Source organism: Daktulosphaira vitifoliae, unplaced genomic scaffold (assembly GCF_025091365.1).
Source record: "Daktulosphaira vitifoliae isolate Bord-2020 unplaced genomic scaffold, ASM2509136v1 Scaffold_1, whole genome shotgun sequence".
Taxonomy (NCBI): Eukaryota; Metazoa; Arthropoda; class Insecta; order Hemiptera; family Phylloxeridae; genus Daktulosphaira; species Daktulosphaira vitifoliae.
Window position 1 is genome coordinate 53,433,832 of NW_026099572.1, and position 16,620 is coordinate 53,450,451.

At 35.3% G+C, this 16,620-nt stretch overlaps 1 protein-coding gene across 1 annotated transcript in view; it reads right to left on the minus strand.

The window, feature by feature from the left end:
• Positions 1-2,072: 2,072 nt before the first annotated feature.
• The window catches only part of LOC126904762 (box A-binding factor-like), a 38,378-nt gene continuing 23,830 nt past the window's right edge, over positions 2,073-16,620 (minus strand). The window contains exons 2-8 of the mRNA XM_050683988.1: positions 13,552-14,884; positions 7,942-8,099; positions 7,512-7,865; positions 4,149-4,279; positions 3,429-3,596; positions 3,255-3,324; positions 2,073-2,663 (exon numbers count right to left, since the gene is read on the minus strand). Of these exons, the coding sequence (XP_050539945.1) occupies positions 2,383-2,663; positions 3,255-3,324; positions 3,429-3,596; positions 4,149-4,279; positions 7,512-7,865; positions 7,942-8,099; positions 13,552-14,884 (2,495 nt within the window). The 3' untranslated portion in view covers positions 2,073-2,382. The remainder of the gene's footprint in view (positions 2,664-3,254; positions 3,325-3,428; positions 3,597-4,148; positions 4,280-7,511; positions 7,866-7,941; positions 8,100-13,551; positions 14,885-16,620) is intronic.

A 16,620-nucleotide genomic window follows, 5' to 3' on the forward strand; every position in this document is an offset into this window, starting at 1 on the left:
TCAATTTTAATATCATCATATCCAATATTTTCGCTATACAAAGCCATATAGTACATTTTAATGGGCTCTTCGTATGACGGTATATTATGGAATTTTTTGATTTTATCTGCAACAGAATTTGGGACTAGCGCGATTTGAAATTTTTCTAACAAATGGTATGTGTTTTTCACATCGATCATTACATGTAGTTCAGCTGCATATACTTTTTTTCATAAAACTTCCACAAATCAATAGTATCCATTACGGAAGGATGATCTCTTTCGGGAGTCATTAACAAGTTCTTCTCAATCACCGCCAATGTATTCAAGTTGTATATTTATGATTCACACGTATTGTTTACAGCAAAATTGAAGGCAATTTTTAAAGACAATTTCAGCTCGCAAAACAACTCAAATTCAACTAAACTAAACAAAGTTGGTAGCTAGGGTAATAACATTTTTCTTCATTTATTTATGCTAAATTTGTAAACTAATCTTAATATTATTTTAATTTTTGAAAATTTATAATGCAATTATTATGGATAAAATATTAAATACAAGACTGTACTTATAAAATTAATTTTTCACAAGAAATTGAAACCCATTTAATTTTTATTTCTACAGCTCAATATTTAGAAATTCAAAAATTTTTTTAGCTATTATTTACTGAAAAATTTTCAGTGAAATTATCGTAATAAATAAATTATGGAATTATTTAAACTTTATAATTTTCATTAAAACAACTATTTTTATTCAAACGAACGGGATTGAAAGTACTTTTAATGAGATAACAGTATTACTAATATAATAAAATACAGTATTAGAACAAAATAAAAATTAATTTAATCACCACAATGTCAACATAAAATTAATTAGAATTATTTCTCTCAAATTGTTTGATTAACTTCTATTAATAATTAATCGATAAACAGCAATCTAAATTAAAATAAATAACTATTTTTATCCTGAAAGGAATCTTTCATACATGTTATGAAAATAACAATAAATACTATAATGACATTGTTAATGAACCATTTTGAAGATTATTTTTTATATTAAGTCATCAAAAATATAATTTTAGTTACTTAAATATAATAAAACATCTATTAAACAAAATTACTTTTGAAATTCTTATTATAAGTATTTAAAACTTTCAGTTACTAGTAAAGGAGTGCAAAGAACGAAGCATCCCGGTTTGATATTGTTTTACTTTTTTCGTACCAAACATGTATGTAATGAAAAGAGAATTTTTAATGATTATTAAAAAAAGCAACTATTAAGTTGGTGATTATACTTTCTTAGTATTATAAAAAATTACAACTTTCTAACAATCAGATAACCTGCGACTTAAACACATAAATACTGCTCAAGCAATAAAAAAGCATTATGCAATATTATAATATAAAAATAACATGTACTTTGTTCTAAAAAGTAAATAGTATTTTTATAGCTGAAAATATTTTAACATTTTTATATAACTATGGTATAAATGTTTAAATGAGTTAAATAAGATAAATAATAAATTAAGGAATACTCTATTGTCTAATAAAATATAAATAAACATCAAATAAAGAACCAAATACATTTATTTTCAACCATAATTAGTTTGGCATAACACAAACAAATGCACTTCTCAGAGTTAAAAATAAATTGATTTTTCACATAAATTAAATAAAATAATGTCAGTTGCTTAACTTGAATAGAATAATTACATCATTATAACATAAAATATCTTAAATAATATATAAAGTTTTTAAATCATGCTATAATATTAAGATAAAGTTAACAATTATTATCTAAGATCAATGTATCACAAATTTAAGAGATTTCAAATATTGTCTAATCACAATTATCAGATATCATTGCAAGTCAGAAGTTATTTAAGCAACTGATTTCAACATAAATCAATTATTTACAATAAATTAATAAAATACTTACTAGTAAGTATGTACAATATAATTCTACTAAACACAAATGTCTAAAGAGATTCAATTAAAACATAAAAATAAAATATTGTACTTGTGAATGATAATAAAATGCACTATACAAATAGGCCATAAATATTTACTGTTAAAATGAGCTTATGTATTTAAGTTCCTGAAATTAAATTATTAAAAATATACAACACAGTCTTTGCTTAGAGGTTTTTTTTCAAAAGACTAAATAATATCATGTTTCTAAAAAAAATTGCCTACATTTCCATCAGTAATGTAAATCTAAAGGTAAATTATAATAAAAATAATAATAATAATAATAATTAAATAAAATAACATAATAATTAAATTGTTTGTTCGTAAAAGATAAAGAGATGCAATAAAAGTAAAAATAGTAATAAAATAAAAAACCAACAAGTTGATAACATTTTATAGAATAGTCAAGGGAAAAACAAGTTAACAAATATCTTTTAGGATATTACAGACATAGACAACACACTGGGTCTATCTTTGTTGCTGGTGTTATTGTTATTATTGTTGTTGTTGTTGTTATTATTATTGTTAGCAGAAGCAAGGCTAACTATATGAGGGCTGTTGATGGGATCTTGAGATTCAGATTTAATGACATCGTAGTATGGAGTGATATTTGCTGTCTGGTACATGCTGGTATAAGTTAGAGCATTGCTTACACTTCCATGGTTTAAAACACTACCAGACGTTCTATGACAATCACTGTAGTTATGTTCAGATGCTAAAATATTATCAAAAACAAATTTTGATTAGTAAATGAAATTTTATACACATATTTTAATAATAAGTAAATGCACAACTCGTGCAACTCAATGATAGCCTTAATAGAATTTCCTATGAAACAATAGGAGTAAACAAAATGTATTATTTCCAAATAACACACACTGAATTAATTTAAAATCAACAACAATAATATCAATTAATTAAATAATCATTTCGAACTTTATAATTAATTACATCAATAGTTAAAACTAAAATTTGGATAATTTAAGAATAAATACATTTGTATTGTTCAAAGAGAAATTCTCCAACGGAAAGAAATCGCGTTGAAAAGCAAAAAATATATTATATTACATTAAATTTGTTTATTGAAATTAGCTATGTGACAATAGAGAACAGAATTAAATAATGAGAAAAAATTTGCTTATCAGTAACGACTGTATAACAATGACTAATTATAAATGGTTTATGATAATAACTAGAGGAAAACGAACTCGTGATTGATGCATTTTTTTCGACTCGTTAACATCAAGTAAGTTACTCGAGAGACGAACACACGTTACGGATTTAATAAAATATTAATTACACTCACGTATTTCCACTTTGATCCTCTTAGTTTCGGATTCAACTTTAGATCCATCTTTCGGTTTGCGTTTTCTCGTCTGCAATAAAAAAAAATTCCGTTACAATCACTTGCCATTAACCAGTTCACGGTTGCACATGCGTCGTTCGAAGTCTATTCAAACTTAAGTGAAAAAAAAATTACCTGAATAGAGTCCTTCTTCATGGTCAATGGCCTTTTTACACCATGTAGTTTGTAGTATAAACCGCAAGCGTTGCAAACGGGCTCGCCCAATTGATTTCGCCGCCACAACGACGTGGTACCTGTCTGGCAATTAGTACATAGCAATCCTTGGCGCCTCGATGCATTTTGCTATTTAAAAACAATAAAATCCTTTGTAACATTTTCACGAGCAAAAACGGTAAACAAATGTGTTGAAATGCGAAAAAACGTTAATAATAAAAATATTCCCAATGCCGTTAGATAAAAAGAAAGACCGCAATATTACCCGACCTTCGCACAAATTCTTATCAGCCTAACCGCCGTAAACACTACGTGATCAATTTGTATGTTTTCGGCACTGGTTAGGTATCGCTTTAGTTTTCATGAATGAACGTCGACTTCACGATAATCCGACCCGACAGTCTTAACGCACACAATAATATTGTGGTCTTTTTGTTAAAAAAAAAAGCGTCGAAATTTTACAATTTCCATGAAAATCACCAAAAGGGAAATTCAACGGCACACGCGACCACAATAAATAAGAGCTCAGTGTAGTTAATTGTATACGTACCATTCTCCTGNATTTGTTAAAAAAAAAAGCGTCGAAATTCTACAATTTCCATGAAAACCACCAAAAGGGAAATTCAACGGCACACGCGACCACAATAAATAAGAGCTCAGTGTAGTTAATTGTATACGTACCATTCTCCTGGTTGTTTTTTCTTCCAGTGCACTGGCTCCGGAAGGTGATCTTCCGTAATTCGTGGGCACATGGTGATACAGAGTGCCCTTATAAAAATCCCCAGTGCCGGACGAGCTCGGGGCGGAAGCCACTGGAACAACAAAATAAAAAATAATATTGTAATTCTGTGTACACTCGAAAAAAACCAATAAACAATGTCCCTGGCGGTGATAATGATGCCGCCAGCGTTATTAACGTGGAACGTGACTTATTCGAACTATTAAAATAAAGGAGATAAACAAACGCAAACGACATGAACCGGACGACTGGCCAAAGGGATTTCCACAAGGGTGTCGTCTCACTCGTTGATATCGACGACGCGACTTACCTGGACGACGGAGAGAGATGCCCGTTTGTTTTGCACCCGATAAAAAGCTTTATGTTCAAAGAAGAACAATAAAAGCCAAGTACGGTTAGCATGCAACCGATGCAAAATTACCAAGTACAAAGTAGGGCACTCTACTAACCAGCCGTCGAGGTTGTTTCACTAAAGGCCTGTTCATCTTATGATTAAGTCCGCAAGCGTTACACAAATAATGGCCAGTGGCGTCGATATGGCTCCGCAGTTGACGCACTCTCTTAACAAGTCCTCGGCTGTACATTCACGATCACGGCGGAAAAAAAACAAACCGGCGGTTAGGATTTGTAAATTAATATTATCAACGCAAGTAAGGTGTGATGTTGTAAAAAGAAATCTGTGCGTTTTGCGGAATCCAATAGGAGAGACCTACTAAGGCGATTCCGGGTCGGGGTAAAGATCTTTTAGCGCCACGAAATTATGGATAAATATTTGACGACCGCCGGTGGTCAGCAGCACACGAGCCGATGGGCAAATATTGGGAATACAAACAACAAAAAAAAAAAAAAAGGGGTCTAATAGATTCGATAATATTTTAGCGCGTCCCTCGTGCGCGATACGGAGCAAATATCTAATGGACACCCACCAACAACAGCAGTGTCGATGTCCACACTAAATGTCATGACCCTTCGCCGGCGGCCGTCCTGTTCGGACACACGCCGCCTCGATAAAAACAATCCCATGCCAATGTTGTAATAATATGATAATCACAGCGACGTATCGGTTGCACGGGGCGCATCTCTATCGCAGACTGACCGCCGTCAAATGTCCCTTACGATTAACACGTGTACAACGATGTGTCGGTATAATATTTTTTGGGTATAAATATTATTAGAAAAACAAATGAAACACGACCGTGTCGATATTATCCGATTAGGAGGAGAGCACAAGAGTCGGATTTCGAAGAATGCCTTTTTTTTACGCGCATCATATGGCTAGTCAACGATTGTGCTGGTAAAAAACAACGCTTTCGCGTTCAACATGTGATTGAATCACAATTTTCCAATATCAGTCCAAATGAAAAAGAGCATGTCATTAAATAAATACATATCACAATTAACATTTGGGTGTTTAATTGAAAATTAAAAAAATAAGGGACAATGAAATTTCCTTTTCGAATAACAAATCGCCTGGCACGACAATAAAACGGACTAGTTGGTGACTCGACTCGCTAATGGTTTCGAAGTGGATCGAGGCTATTGATCGGTACTCCAACACGACGGTGCATATATAATTCAGTAATTTGTAGGTTTACTTATTTTTTTTGCAACAATGGACTACTTCAGTAACTACTTTTTTCCCGTTGTTCGTCGACGATAACGAGCTTCCGTTTTCCTCGTACGTAAATAGCTCGGGCCGCCGATGGTTTAACGAGAAAGAAAGGAATATTTAGCGATAAAAAAAAAATAACAGGCGCATTAAATGTGACGTGGTAGGGCATACACCGTTTGAGAAAAATGTTCTTTAAACCGAATAAAAATGATTTAAGCGGAAAACACGGCGATAACAACGTTAACGGCTCAACCTAGTTAATATTTTATTTCGTACGGGTTCCATAGTAAATCTCTACGCAACAGTTACAATGTGTATGCCAATACTCGTCTAACGTGGACCAATGAAATAATATAACAACAAAATATTATGTATTTGGATAATTTAGTCGAGTTTAAATTCGTTTACTGATGATTTATAAATNATTTGATCCAATGAAATAATATAACAACAAAATATTATGTATTTGGATAATTTAGTCGAGTTTAAATTCGTTTACTGATGATTTATAAATATTTTTTTGTATTGGTCTTTTACACGTCTGTATTGAAAAATTAAATAATCACGAGTGTCGAAAAATACTTATGCTGTGCATGGCCAATACGTATTTATTATGTTATGAGACAACATCTTTGTCACCGAAATATAATAGGATTTTAAAAGTCAACTGTTGTTATTAAAAGAAACGATTAAAAATGCAGAGTCGATTTAATATTTAATAAAAACAATTTTTTTTTCCCTTTCTAAACACATAATAACAACACTGTAGTCAGTCTACAAGCATTTGTTTGGTATACAACATAACATGACTACTGCTTGAAGGGTTAAAAAAAAGTACACAATAAACCCACACAATTTGAAAAGTACACAATTTTATACAGGGCTTTGCCTGTATAAAATGTTATAAATAAATAATAAAAAAAACCCGAATATTGTCGACGGCAAGAGAAAAAAAACCTAAGATCGACAGAATTCACGCGTTTTGCCAAGTACCGAAAACACATCTAATATTATTTATTAGGATTTTTTTGTTAGATCATTAATCAGCGCGTGGGTGGGTGTTTGGACAAGGGACGAAAACCGTTAGTGCGAAATGTGATCAACATTGTTTACTGGGTCTTCTAAAGACATGTAAACGTTCGCCAACTCATGGGAAAACACGTGTTTGCCGGCATATATATATATAACACAAGTTATGCGTGTGGTGAACGTGTACTAAACAAGTGTACGCTACAACCATGGCGGCCGTGAAGATGTCCCGTTTATATTACAGTAAATTAATGGCTAACAGATTCGGCGGCGGCGGCGGCGGTCGGTCACTCATACGCGCGAAACAAACACCTCGAGTTACAACAAGGGACGATTCCTAGCACACATTGTTTTTCCTTCGCAACTTCAGCGGTGGCATAGTATCCCTGTCCACTTGGGTGGCCCCCACCACTGCCGACACCTATTTATCCGTCCTTGGCGACGGGGGGCGCTCCGACGTCCCTTAAAAGTTGTTTAACAACACAGAATCGATTGTAGTTTTTTCTCTAATGGGTCCCCCGTGTCGTTTTACCCTAACACACATTATTACTGGGCGGCGCGCGTTTTTTTTAATAACATTGTAGGCTACTGTTTATGTGGCACATCGCGGGAAAAAAATACGACTGCCGAGGAATTTCAGTAAACGATAACGAAATATACTCACTGGCTGAAAGAGAAGCGGCTGCAGAAAACGTAGCTGTAGATCTATTCCTCACTCCAGCGGTTGGATTGGTGTTGGTTGACATAGTGACGTAGTTTATCGAGCCGTCGGTATTAGGATAACCATGGGCCCACTGCAAAGTGGCTGCCGCGTCCGATCCAGCGTTGTTGGTCAAATGGTAACCCCCAGCGGCTACAATAGGATGGTACGACGTCGACGACGGTCTGGATGATACGCCGACACCCGTGTAAGAGGAAGACGTGTGGGTGGCAAAGCGCTGACCAAAAGCTGGAAGACCGCCGTTCTGGTTGCTTTGCTGTTTAGATGACGGGGAGTAATTTCCATCTTCAGGGACAACTATAAAATGCACAAAAAATGTTACACATCGACGCTATTTTTGTCGAATGAAAACGCAATCGACGACGACACTTACCTGTCGACCACATGTGATTTCCAGCCACGGACGTGATGATATTGTTGGCGTGTTGACTGACCAAGTCGGGCGATGGCGTGAAGTATTGTTGTACGGACGCCGGGTACAAGTTGCCTCCACCTCCTCCGGTACTGTTACTCCGCTGGTACATGGAAGTACTACTCATGGAATAGATAAAAAAAATTAAATTTTAATATTTTAGTACGACTAAATCGATAGTGTGTACGCGACAAAAAGGGGGACCATCAACGCTTACTGAGGCAGCACTATCACGAAACGGATCCTGTCATACATAACGACACTCTGGAGATCCGCCTGACAAGCCCTTTTCGCACCAACTGTTGTTGCACGACGCCCGACGCGAACACAAAGTTCCACGGTAACGGCGTTACGATGCGACCTTGCCGCCCATGTTTTTGTCGGGCGACACGTTCAGCCTCGGACGAGCATCATAATAACCACGGACCACTGGGACACCAAAAACAAGAGAGGAGGGGTACACGATTGTTTTGGGTTAGCTTATCGAACGCGTGTTATTCAATCGGATTGGATAATTATTTTAACCGGCAACTATCGAATCGCCGGCCTGAGCACGAATTGACACAAAAAAAAAATTGTTTCTTTCTTTTTCCTACACATTAGCTCATAGCTAAAAAAAAAAAAAACAATAAACAGACCTTCGAAATGAACATAGATGAGAACATGATAACTCCTCGGAATGTTTTCAATCGCAAACTGATAAGTAGAAAGTTTTATCAGTACGTTCAAAAATAATAATAATAAACATAGGACAATTAAGTTTTTTTTACTCGACCCCCTATAGTCTCACTATTCTTAAAAAACTAACTGATACACTACAGTAAATATATTAGACGCGTCTTACTACTTTTACAACCAACGCCATAACAAATTAATATATAAAATTAAGTTTTAGTCGATATTAAGACTGTAGAACTCGCATTGAAACGGTTTCAAATAGCTTAATATTTTTCAGTAACACTAGAGATGATAACAAACGTGATTTTGGATTTGAAAACATGTCACAACGGTTTCAGGTTAAAACGTGATCGTATGTGTGTTTAAAGCCGCATAAGATAAACGGTGTCCAACGCGAATTCTTCGGGTTTCTCAAAAAGCAAAAATAACAATACAATACCGCAGATTTCATTAAGATTTCGTTGGATTTATTAGAACAACAATAAACCTCAGAGTCGTCGGAGTTACTGATAGTCGACCAAATCGCTTGCGCAGAGGAAAAAACGCACACACACAAAAGCCGTCAGGAAAAATTAAACGAACAATACCGTGACAAATAATTGATTTTGTAACAAAAATGATCGATTTCGAATAACATGATTATTAATACAAGACAAATATTAATAAATGTTTTACGATGCGTTTCGTGTGTTGGCCTTGTCCTCAAACAGGCAGTGCACGTTTGTGTAAACATGTTTCAAGACTGAGTTCGAGCGATGGTGAAAACGTTTTTTTATAATTAAAAATCCAAAATAAAAAATTACGAAATGAACGCTAGTCGTTTATTTATTATTATTATAAATATAATAACCGTCATCGTTTGTTGTTATTATGACACATTATGTAACGCGAGACCGCTGGTCGATCGAACACATATTTATTATTATTATTATAATCGTTTTGTTTATTGTTCTTACTGAGAAATCTCATCGAAACGAGATTGATGTACCTTTACGCGAGATTCCGAGTCCGTTTTTGGTCACGTGTATAGATTTTTAACAACGACCGTATTTTTTACCCACATTCGCCCGGAATAACTGTCAGCAGCCCCCGCATGAGGATTCACGGTCGATGTCCAAGATGGTCACCTGCACGCGACACGGGCACCCACTGAAACGGGACACAACCCCCTATTGTTGTGTTGCGGAATGACCGTTGGGACAAAAGCGGACGGCGACGTAAGCGCGTGGGGAGGTGGCGTATGAAAGGAAAAAAAAAACGATCCGTTAAGAGCAATTACAAAAAAAGCAGTTAAAGTATAAACACGACGGCAGATTCTTGGAACGAACAAAGCGGGCTGTGGGCGGCGGACACCATCACCTCTCCAGCAGTTTGTTATTATTAAAATGTGTGTACGTCGACTGCTCGGCCGGGTACACGTCGGTCGGAGCAGCGAATTTGTGCTTAGGCAAGCAAAGTCCTAGCGGCCGTCGATCCTTTGTGACAAAACCTCATTGGTGACGATGATGAAACGTCGTCATAAAAGTTGTGTACATTGCAATACATTTTCATCTCCGATTGCCTTCTTTAGACCGCGCCCGTATAAATAGACTTCGGCATCGCTATCCGATCGTATTTCAATAGATGCGACGGCCCAACAAAAGACAAGCACGGCGGCATTTCTATTAGACACACACAAGGCCAACTTGGCTTTCTTTTGTGTAAATTCAATAAAATCAAACAAATAATATACATTCGTTGTGTAATGACTTCAAATGTGTAATTAAATTTTGGTGGTAACAACAATCGATGGTTTTTCGTAAAACACTCGACCAGATTGAATAAAGGTCGTATCGATAATTAAGCGTCCAAGTTGGATTGGAAAACTCGATATTATCACTGTCCATCTTGGCCGTAATGCTTGGAAGGTTGGAATAAAAAGGACGCGGGCGGAGGAGGCACACAAACATAAAATTATACAGGCAACGGTGCAACGGCGGCGGCGTTGTCCTTGGCGAGCGCGCGCGCAAAAACACTTAAATCGCGTCCATAAAATTAGATGGGAAAAAAAAACGGTCGCCAGCATGAATATAACATTTATTTTTTTCCATACAAATGTTTCAGAGCAATAATGAATTTACACGGTCTTTGCACACATTATGTAGAATGTATGTGTATGCCTGCCTGGTCACAATGGGCAATGATACAAACACACACACACACACACATACGAGAACGTGTTGGATGAACAATTACCGTTTATTCATTAAGTCGACTTGAAGGAAGGGATAAAAAACAGTGCGCACTTGACTACGGGTTAACGTTATTCACAGGGAAAGCAATTGAGGGGACACGTTGTAATGTGACAATTGAAAATTTATAATACTGTACTAGACAAATGCTGGCATAAATAAATAAATGCGATTATAAAACAAAATTCTCTAGTATCTTGTATGTTGAAGTAAGTTGTTTCATGTAAATGAATCTAGGGCAAAAACAATCTCTAAGATAAAACGCAATAGATTCGCCGGTGGTCTAGAGAAAAATATAATGAACCATTGTGTTAAAACATACTCGTTTTATTTTTTTAAATCATTCAAGTCGGTAAACGGTACGACAATATTATTGGCCGAATTATTATAAGATTTCCAAAGATAATGATAAAAACGCGTTAAATAGAATAATTAATATCAAATAAGTTTGTCATTGTACCGGTACTGTGTTATGTTTATGGAAAGTGATATTCAAAAGTGTAGAATCAATAATTTTCATTCGTAAAAAAACGATTGACTAAATAACCAAAAGAGCAAATAAAACGTCAAGGCGCAAGAGACGTAATCGTAAAATCTGCCAAGACAAATTCACAATATCATTTATACAGATAAAGGCAATTAATAAATAATAATGATTTAAATCAGTCGGCGGCCAGTACCGGATAAGAATTTTCTTTATTAAACGTCTTTAAAGATAGAACTGTTAAAAACGAATAATGGACATACCAATACTACAAATAAAATTATACATGAAACATATTATCGTATTGACACGGGAGAAAATGTTTATACGAGTCGAGAATAGGGTCGGCGGCCGATAGAGTACTGTAGTAATTACACACACAACATATTATATTCCATAGGGTCCAATTGTGCTGATGGTTTGGGTTTTTGTTCTGGGAACCAATGAATCACTAAGAAGAATAATTCCATATAATTATTATTACTTGTTATTGTTACGGCAACGTTTGTGCTCGGACAATCCTGTTAGCGCATTACAAAATCAATTCTTATTATTTATTTTTTCGACAAATCTCTAAACAAAAAAAAGAAACGAAGAAAGTAAAGTGAAAAAAATGATTTACTAGCTAATAATCGCAAACGGCGAGGGGAGGGAGGGGACGACACGCGTGTACTGCATCATATCGGTAATACACTAAACGTCAGGTAGTTGTTGNGCATCATATCGGTAATACAATAAACGTCAGGTAGTTGTTGGCGACAAGTGCATGTAATTTACGGTCTAAGCACGACTGGCATACGACCTCGCCCGTTTTAGTAACAAAATATTATAATATTAAATGTATTATTATTTTCAGAAAACGTGAATTTTTCACAAATGAACTGGATCATTTTAATAATACACTCAGCACCCAGTGCAAAAATAATGCACTCTTATTAACTTGGATACTAAAAAACTGGATTATGTTATGCTGTGGATCATTTGATCTCGTCGATCAGAAAGAATCGAGGAGTCGAACGTATATTCTATTCTTTCGTTTATCAAAGTATTAGTCATACTAGTAAAAAATAATTGGAGATAACGCAATATTCGTTATTCCACAATTTTAATAAAAACCTTCCTCTCCGACCCGAACACACTATGCATACGAAACGCAATTTTTACGGACAATTTCAATAAAAAATTAGCAACTTCAATTTAAAAGGCAGAAAAAAAGGGAAAAATTAATGCAAAAACTAAATTTTAGCAATGATCTAAAGTTGTTAAATGTGTTTTAGAGAATTGAAATTTTTAATATAACACATAGGTTAATTATGATTTTATTTAATAAATATATTATTAATACGTCATTTATACTCGTAGATAAAATGTTAATATTTCGCAAATAAACCTGATTTTCCACGTTAAAAGCAAGTTGTCAGTAATTAAAAATAAGATATATTTTATAACATTCAAATTTGTTAGAAAATATAAAAACGGTATTAATAATGTCATTCAATGCCGTCATGTTAAATGCAGAAAGCAATGGACAAGAGAGTTGTCCCTTGACAGTATAGACGTAGTTAATGTTTGATTTGATAACATTCATAATAATTCTACATGCTCGCAGAGTGCACATTATGGTCGACGTTACAATAAAATGAGTCAGACCATTACTTTTCTGTGCTGTTAAATCATAAAATTTAAGGTGCACATTAAGCCCCTCGATTATTGGTCGCCGTTTCATACGGCTAAAAATAACATCCAGGGCATTCCTATGGAATACACAATAGAGAAACAAGACAAATACAGACAGGAAATTGTGTTATTGGAGTAATTACTGAAAGGTTAACACACACGCGCACACGACGTTCAATAGTTTCCAAAAATAAAAATTGTCCTATATTATGTGCCGAAACTGAAGTTTGATATCACTTGTAACCGTCTGATAATTGATCAGACGCTATTAAAAAGATTACCTCTAATGAAATCAAAGCAGTCACGTGGTCGGTCAGTACGAAATTAAATCTAATGTATATAATTTAATATTATTTCAATTTGTACGTAACGTAACCAACTACTAGTGTAGATGCATTGAAAATTAGATATAGTACATTAATTAGGTAGCTAATCGATTATGACTAATGAGACTGAGAGCGACACTCGATCCAAAATCTAAAAAAATAGTAATTAACTCACCTTGTAATGTTAGAAACATTGTTTTGATGAATTACATTTCCAGACGATACGTGATGATAACCGCTGCCGGTCGAGTGATTTTGCGAAATATGTTGTTGCAATTGCTGTTGCTGTTGTTCGGTTGATGACGATGGTGTGTACGAGTGGTCAGCAACGTGCGGTTGACATACAACCGTGGGTGACCCTTGTTGCTGTTGGTCGTCTTGGTAGTGAGTTTGGAGAGGCGACGCACTGTCCGAATCACTGTGTAGAACAGCGACGAGGTGTGCAAACGCACTAGACTGGCCGACGGCTACATCGTCTCTACCGGAGGGTGGCAAGTGCAAGTCTAATAGCTCACCTTTGGTCGCTGCGGCTACTACCTCTTCGTCGTAACCCTCGGCCGAACTTCCTGGGCTCGAGCAGTTTTGCTGTTCTTGTTGTAGCTGAACTGATAATTGTTGATCTTGAAAGTAATCAATAGCGGTCGCGTACATACTGTGAGAGATCCGATCGTGCACTTCTTGTTTCAATACAATATGCTCGAATTTGGGTTGCTGTTGATGAAAGACTTGCTGCTGTTGATATTGATCGTAAAACTCGTCATCGTCGTCTTGTTGTTGCCCATCAATGGTGGCCACTACTTGAGGGAACATGGTCATTAAATCACGACCGCCGACGTACTTGGACTGTTGATAATTCTGTGCCACCAACATATCGTATCGGTGGTTGTTATTATTATTATTGTTGTTGTTGTTCTGCTGCTGCTGATTAACCACGACCACTTGATGTTGTTGCTGCTGCGGTAGACTAGTTTGCTGATGCTGATAGTTCATATCATCGCGACGTACATACACGTTGTCGGTCGGCCGTTCGTCTGTCGTGCCGTGAACCGGTTGTTGCTGTAACCGATCGACGACAGCGACGGCCGGCTCCTCCTCCGCATCGAAAGACGTCCTACCGACCGGCGCACCATCTACCGCCGGCGACCCATAGCCGATGCTGGGCGTTCCCGTGCTGCCGCTGCCGCCGCCATTTTCTTCATCTACCGCCACCGTAACCACATCATCGACGACAACGACACCACCACCGCCACCGCCATCCAAAGTAACATTATGATGAAGCGGTATAACTATAGCGGGTGACGGTTCAGATTGTTCTGACGATTCAATGACGTCACGTCGGTTGTTGAGCTCGTCGATAGTGTCCGCCGCCGCCCTGTCTTCCTCAGCAGAAGTGTCATATTCGCCACCCGTACCAGCAGTTTCGCTGTTTCCTCCTCCTCCTCCACTAACATTACAAATATCGGTGCTGACCACCACATGATGCAGTTGTTCAGACGACTCCGATAAACCTAAAACAACAAAAATAATTAATTGGATAATTTATTTACAATAAACACGGGACGCTTACACACATGCGCTAGATTGTTTTCATTTTTTCTTATTCATAAAGAACATAATTTAATTAAATACTATCAATTATCTTTTAATACATTTTTAACGTGTTAAAATGCAAATATTTTCAACTTGTATCGTCACGTTAATAAACGAGGTATACTTGGCAGGGAGGATAATTTATAATTGTAGTTCAATAACAGTTATATTGAATATTGGTAACACAAAATTATCTGATAAGTTAATCACCCTGACACTAACATCCACACGCGACATATTTATAAGCCTGCGGAGACATAGTAAAATATAACTACCGCCATTGTCTGAAAGTAGAAAATCTATCCAAGAAAAGTATTTCATTTTCGATAAGTTCATAGATTCAACTCACAGAAAATTGACTATGCTACACTACCACGAGTACACTTACTTTACCTACGGTCTAGACATATCACCTATAATTTAACAAGATGATTTACAAGATAAAATGACAACAATAGTTGTTATTGAGGTTGTTGTAATATCAAAGTTAAACCTCAACGTCTGGAAACTTGACCTAATTATTTACGTATAGATTAAAATAATACAGCTATACAATTTTGAAATATTTTATATTTAAAAAAAAACAAATTGGCATTTTATGTTAAATACAAACACAAATATTTTGCTCGATTATGACCGTCGCTGCTTTTGACAAATAAACTTAAAAAAAAAAAATTAATAGCGCCACTAATACATATATACACGACCTTAAGAGATAAGATCGGCGTGTTTGGTTTTTATCAGTGTGTTTCGTTTATAGAATCGTAAACGTTTCAGAAGTTGTTCGCAAAAGTTTTTAGTGGTAATTGAGATTATACGGATATGTACAAAATTATCTTTATAACTTCAAATTCCCTTAAACACAGCGCTTTTGCTGAACATCTGAAACGTTTTCGATTCAATTAGGGGAAATATCGTATTAGTGTGCAAAGTGTTGACGTCGACCTAATTTTTTAAGACCGCGGATATTTTAAATAGCATGTGAAAACTGAAAACTTAGACAGTATTTGTTGCATTTGTTTAAACATACACATGAACGTATCCCAAAAAAATAAAAATAAAATTTATTTTAAAATTATTCTACACAAAACTGGGTTAGTTAGCCGATCGATAAAGTGAGATGCTAATAACTCTCAATGTTAATTTATAATAATTATTAATATGGTGGCAGTATGTTGAAGGACTCGTCTATTGCAATGTCAAAAATAGTATTGGGTATAAACAAGTAAAACAAGGTAAAATCTAAAAAGTTGAACAGTAGATGAAAAACGAATATCACATATTAATGTGATATTTCGGTCAGGGTTATTATTATACACACTAACAAACCATTGGTCGTATTCGAACAGAACAACAAGAGGCATACAAAAAAATGAATTATTCTTCTATCTTAGGTTTTGTAATTTAATATCACTCGTCCAAACGTAATTGGACGATCGAGATTAACTTTAAAAAGTAATAATACTTATCAGTTTATTAGTGGTGCTACAATAATGATTACTACAAACTATTGTTTTCACATGTGAGTAGAAACGCATGTTGTTGTAATGTCAAGGCTGCCGTTTATGTAAACAATATTTTCGAACGATACTTTCGTCAAATTATAGTTTCATGAATAAATTCATAGCATAATTTCATCATCTAAATAAAAAAT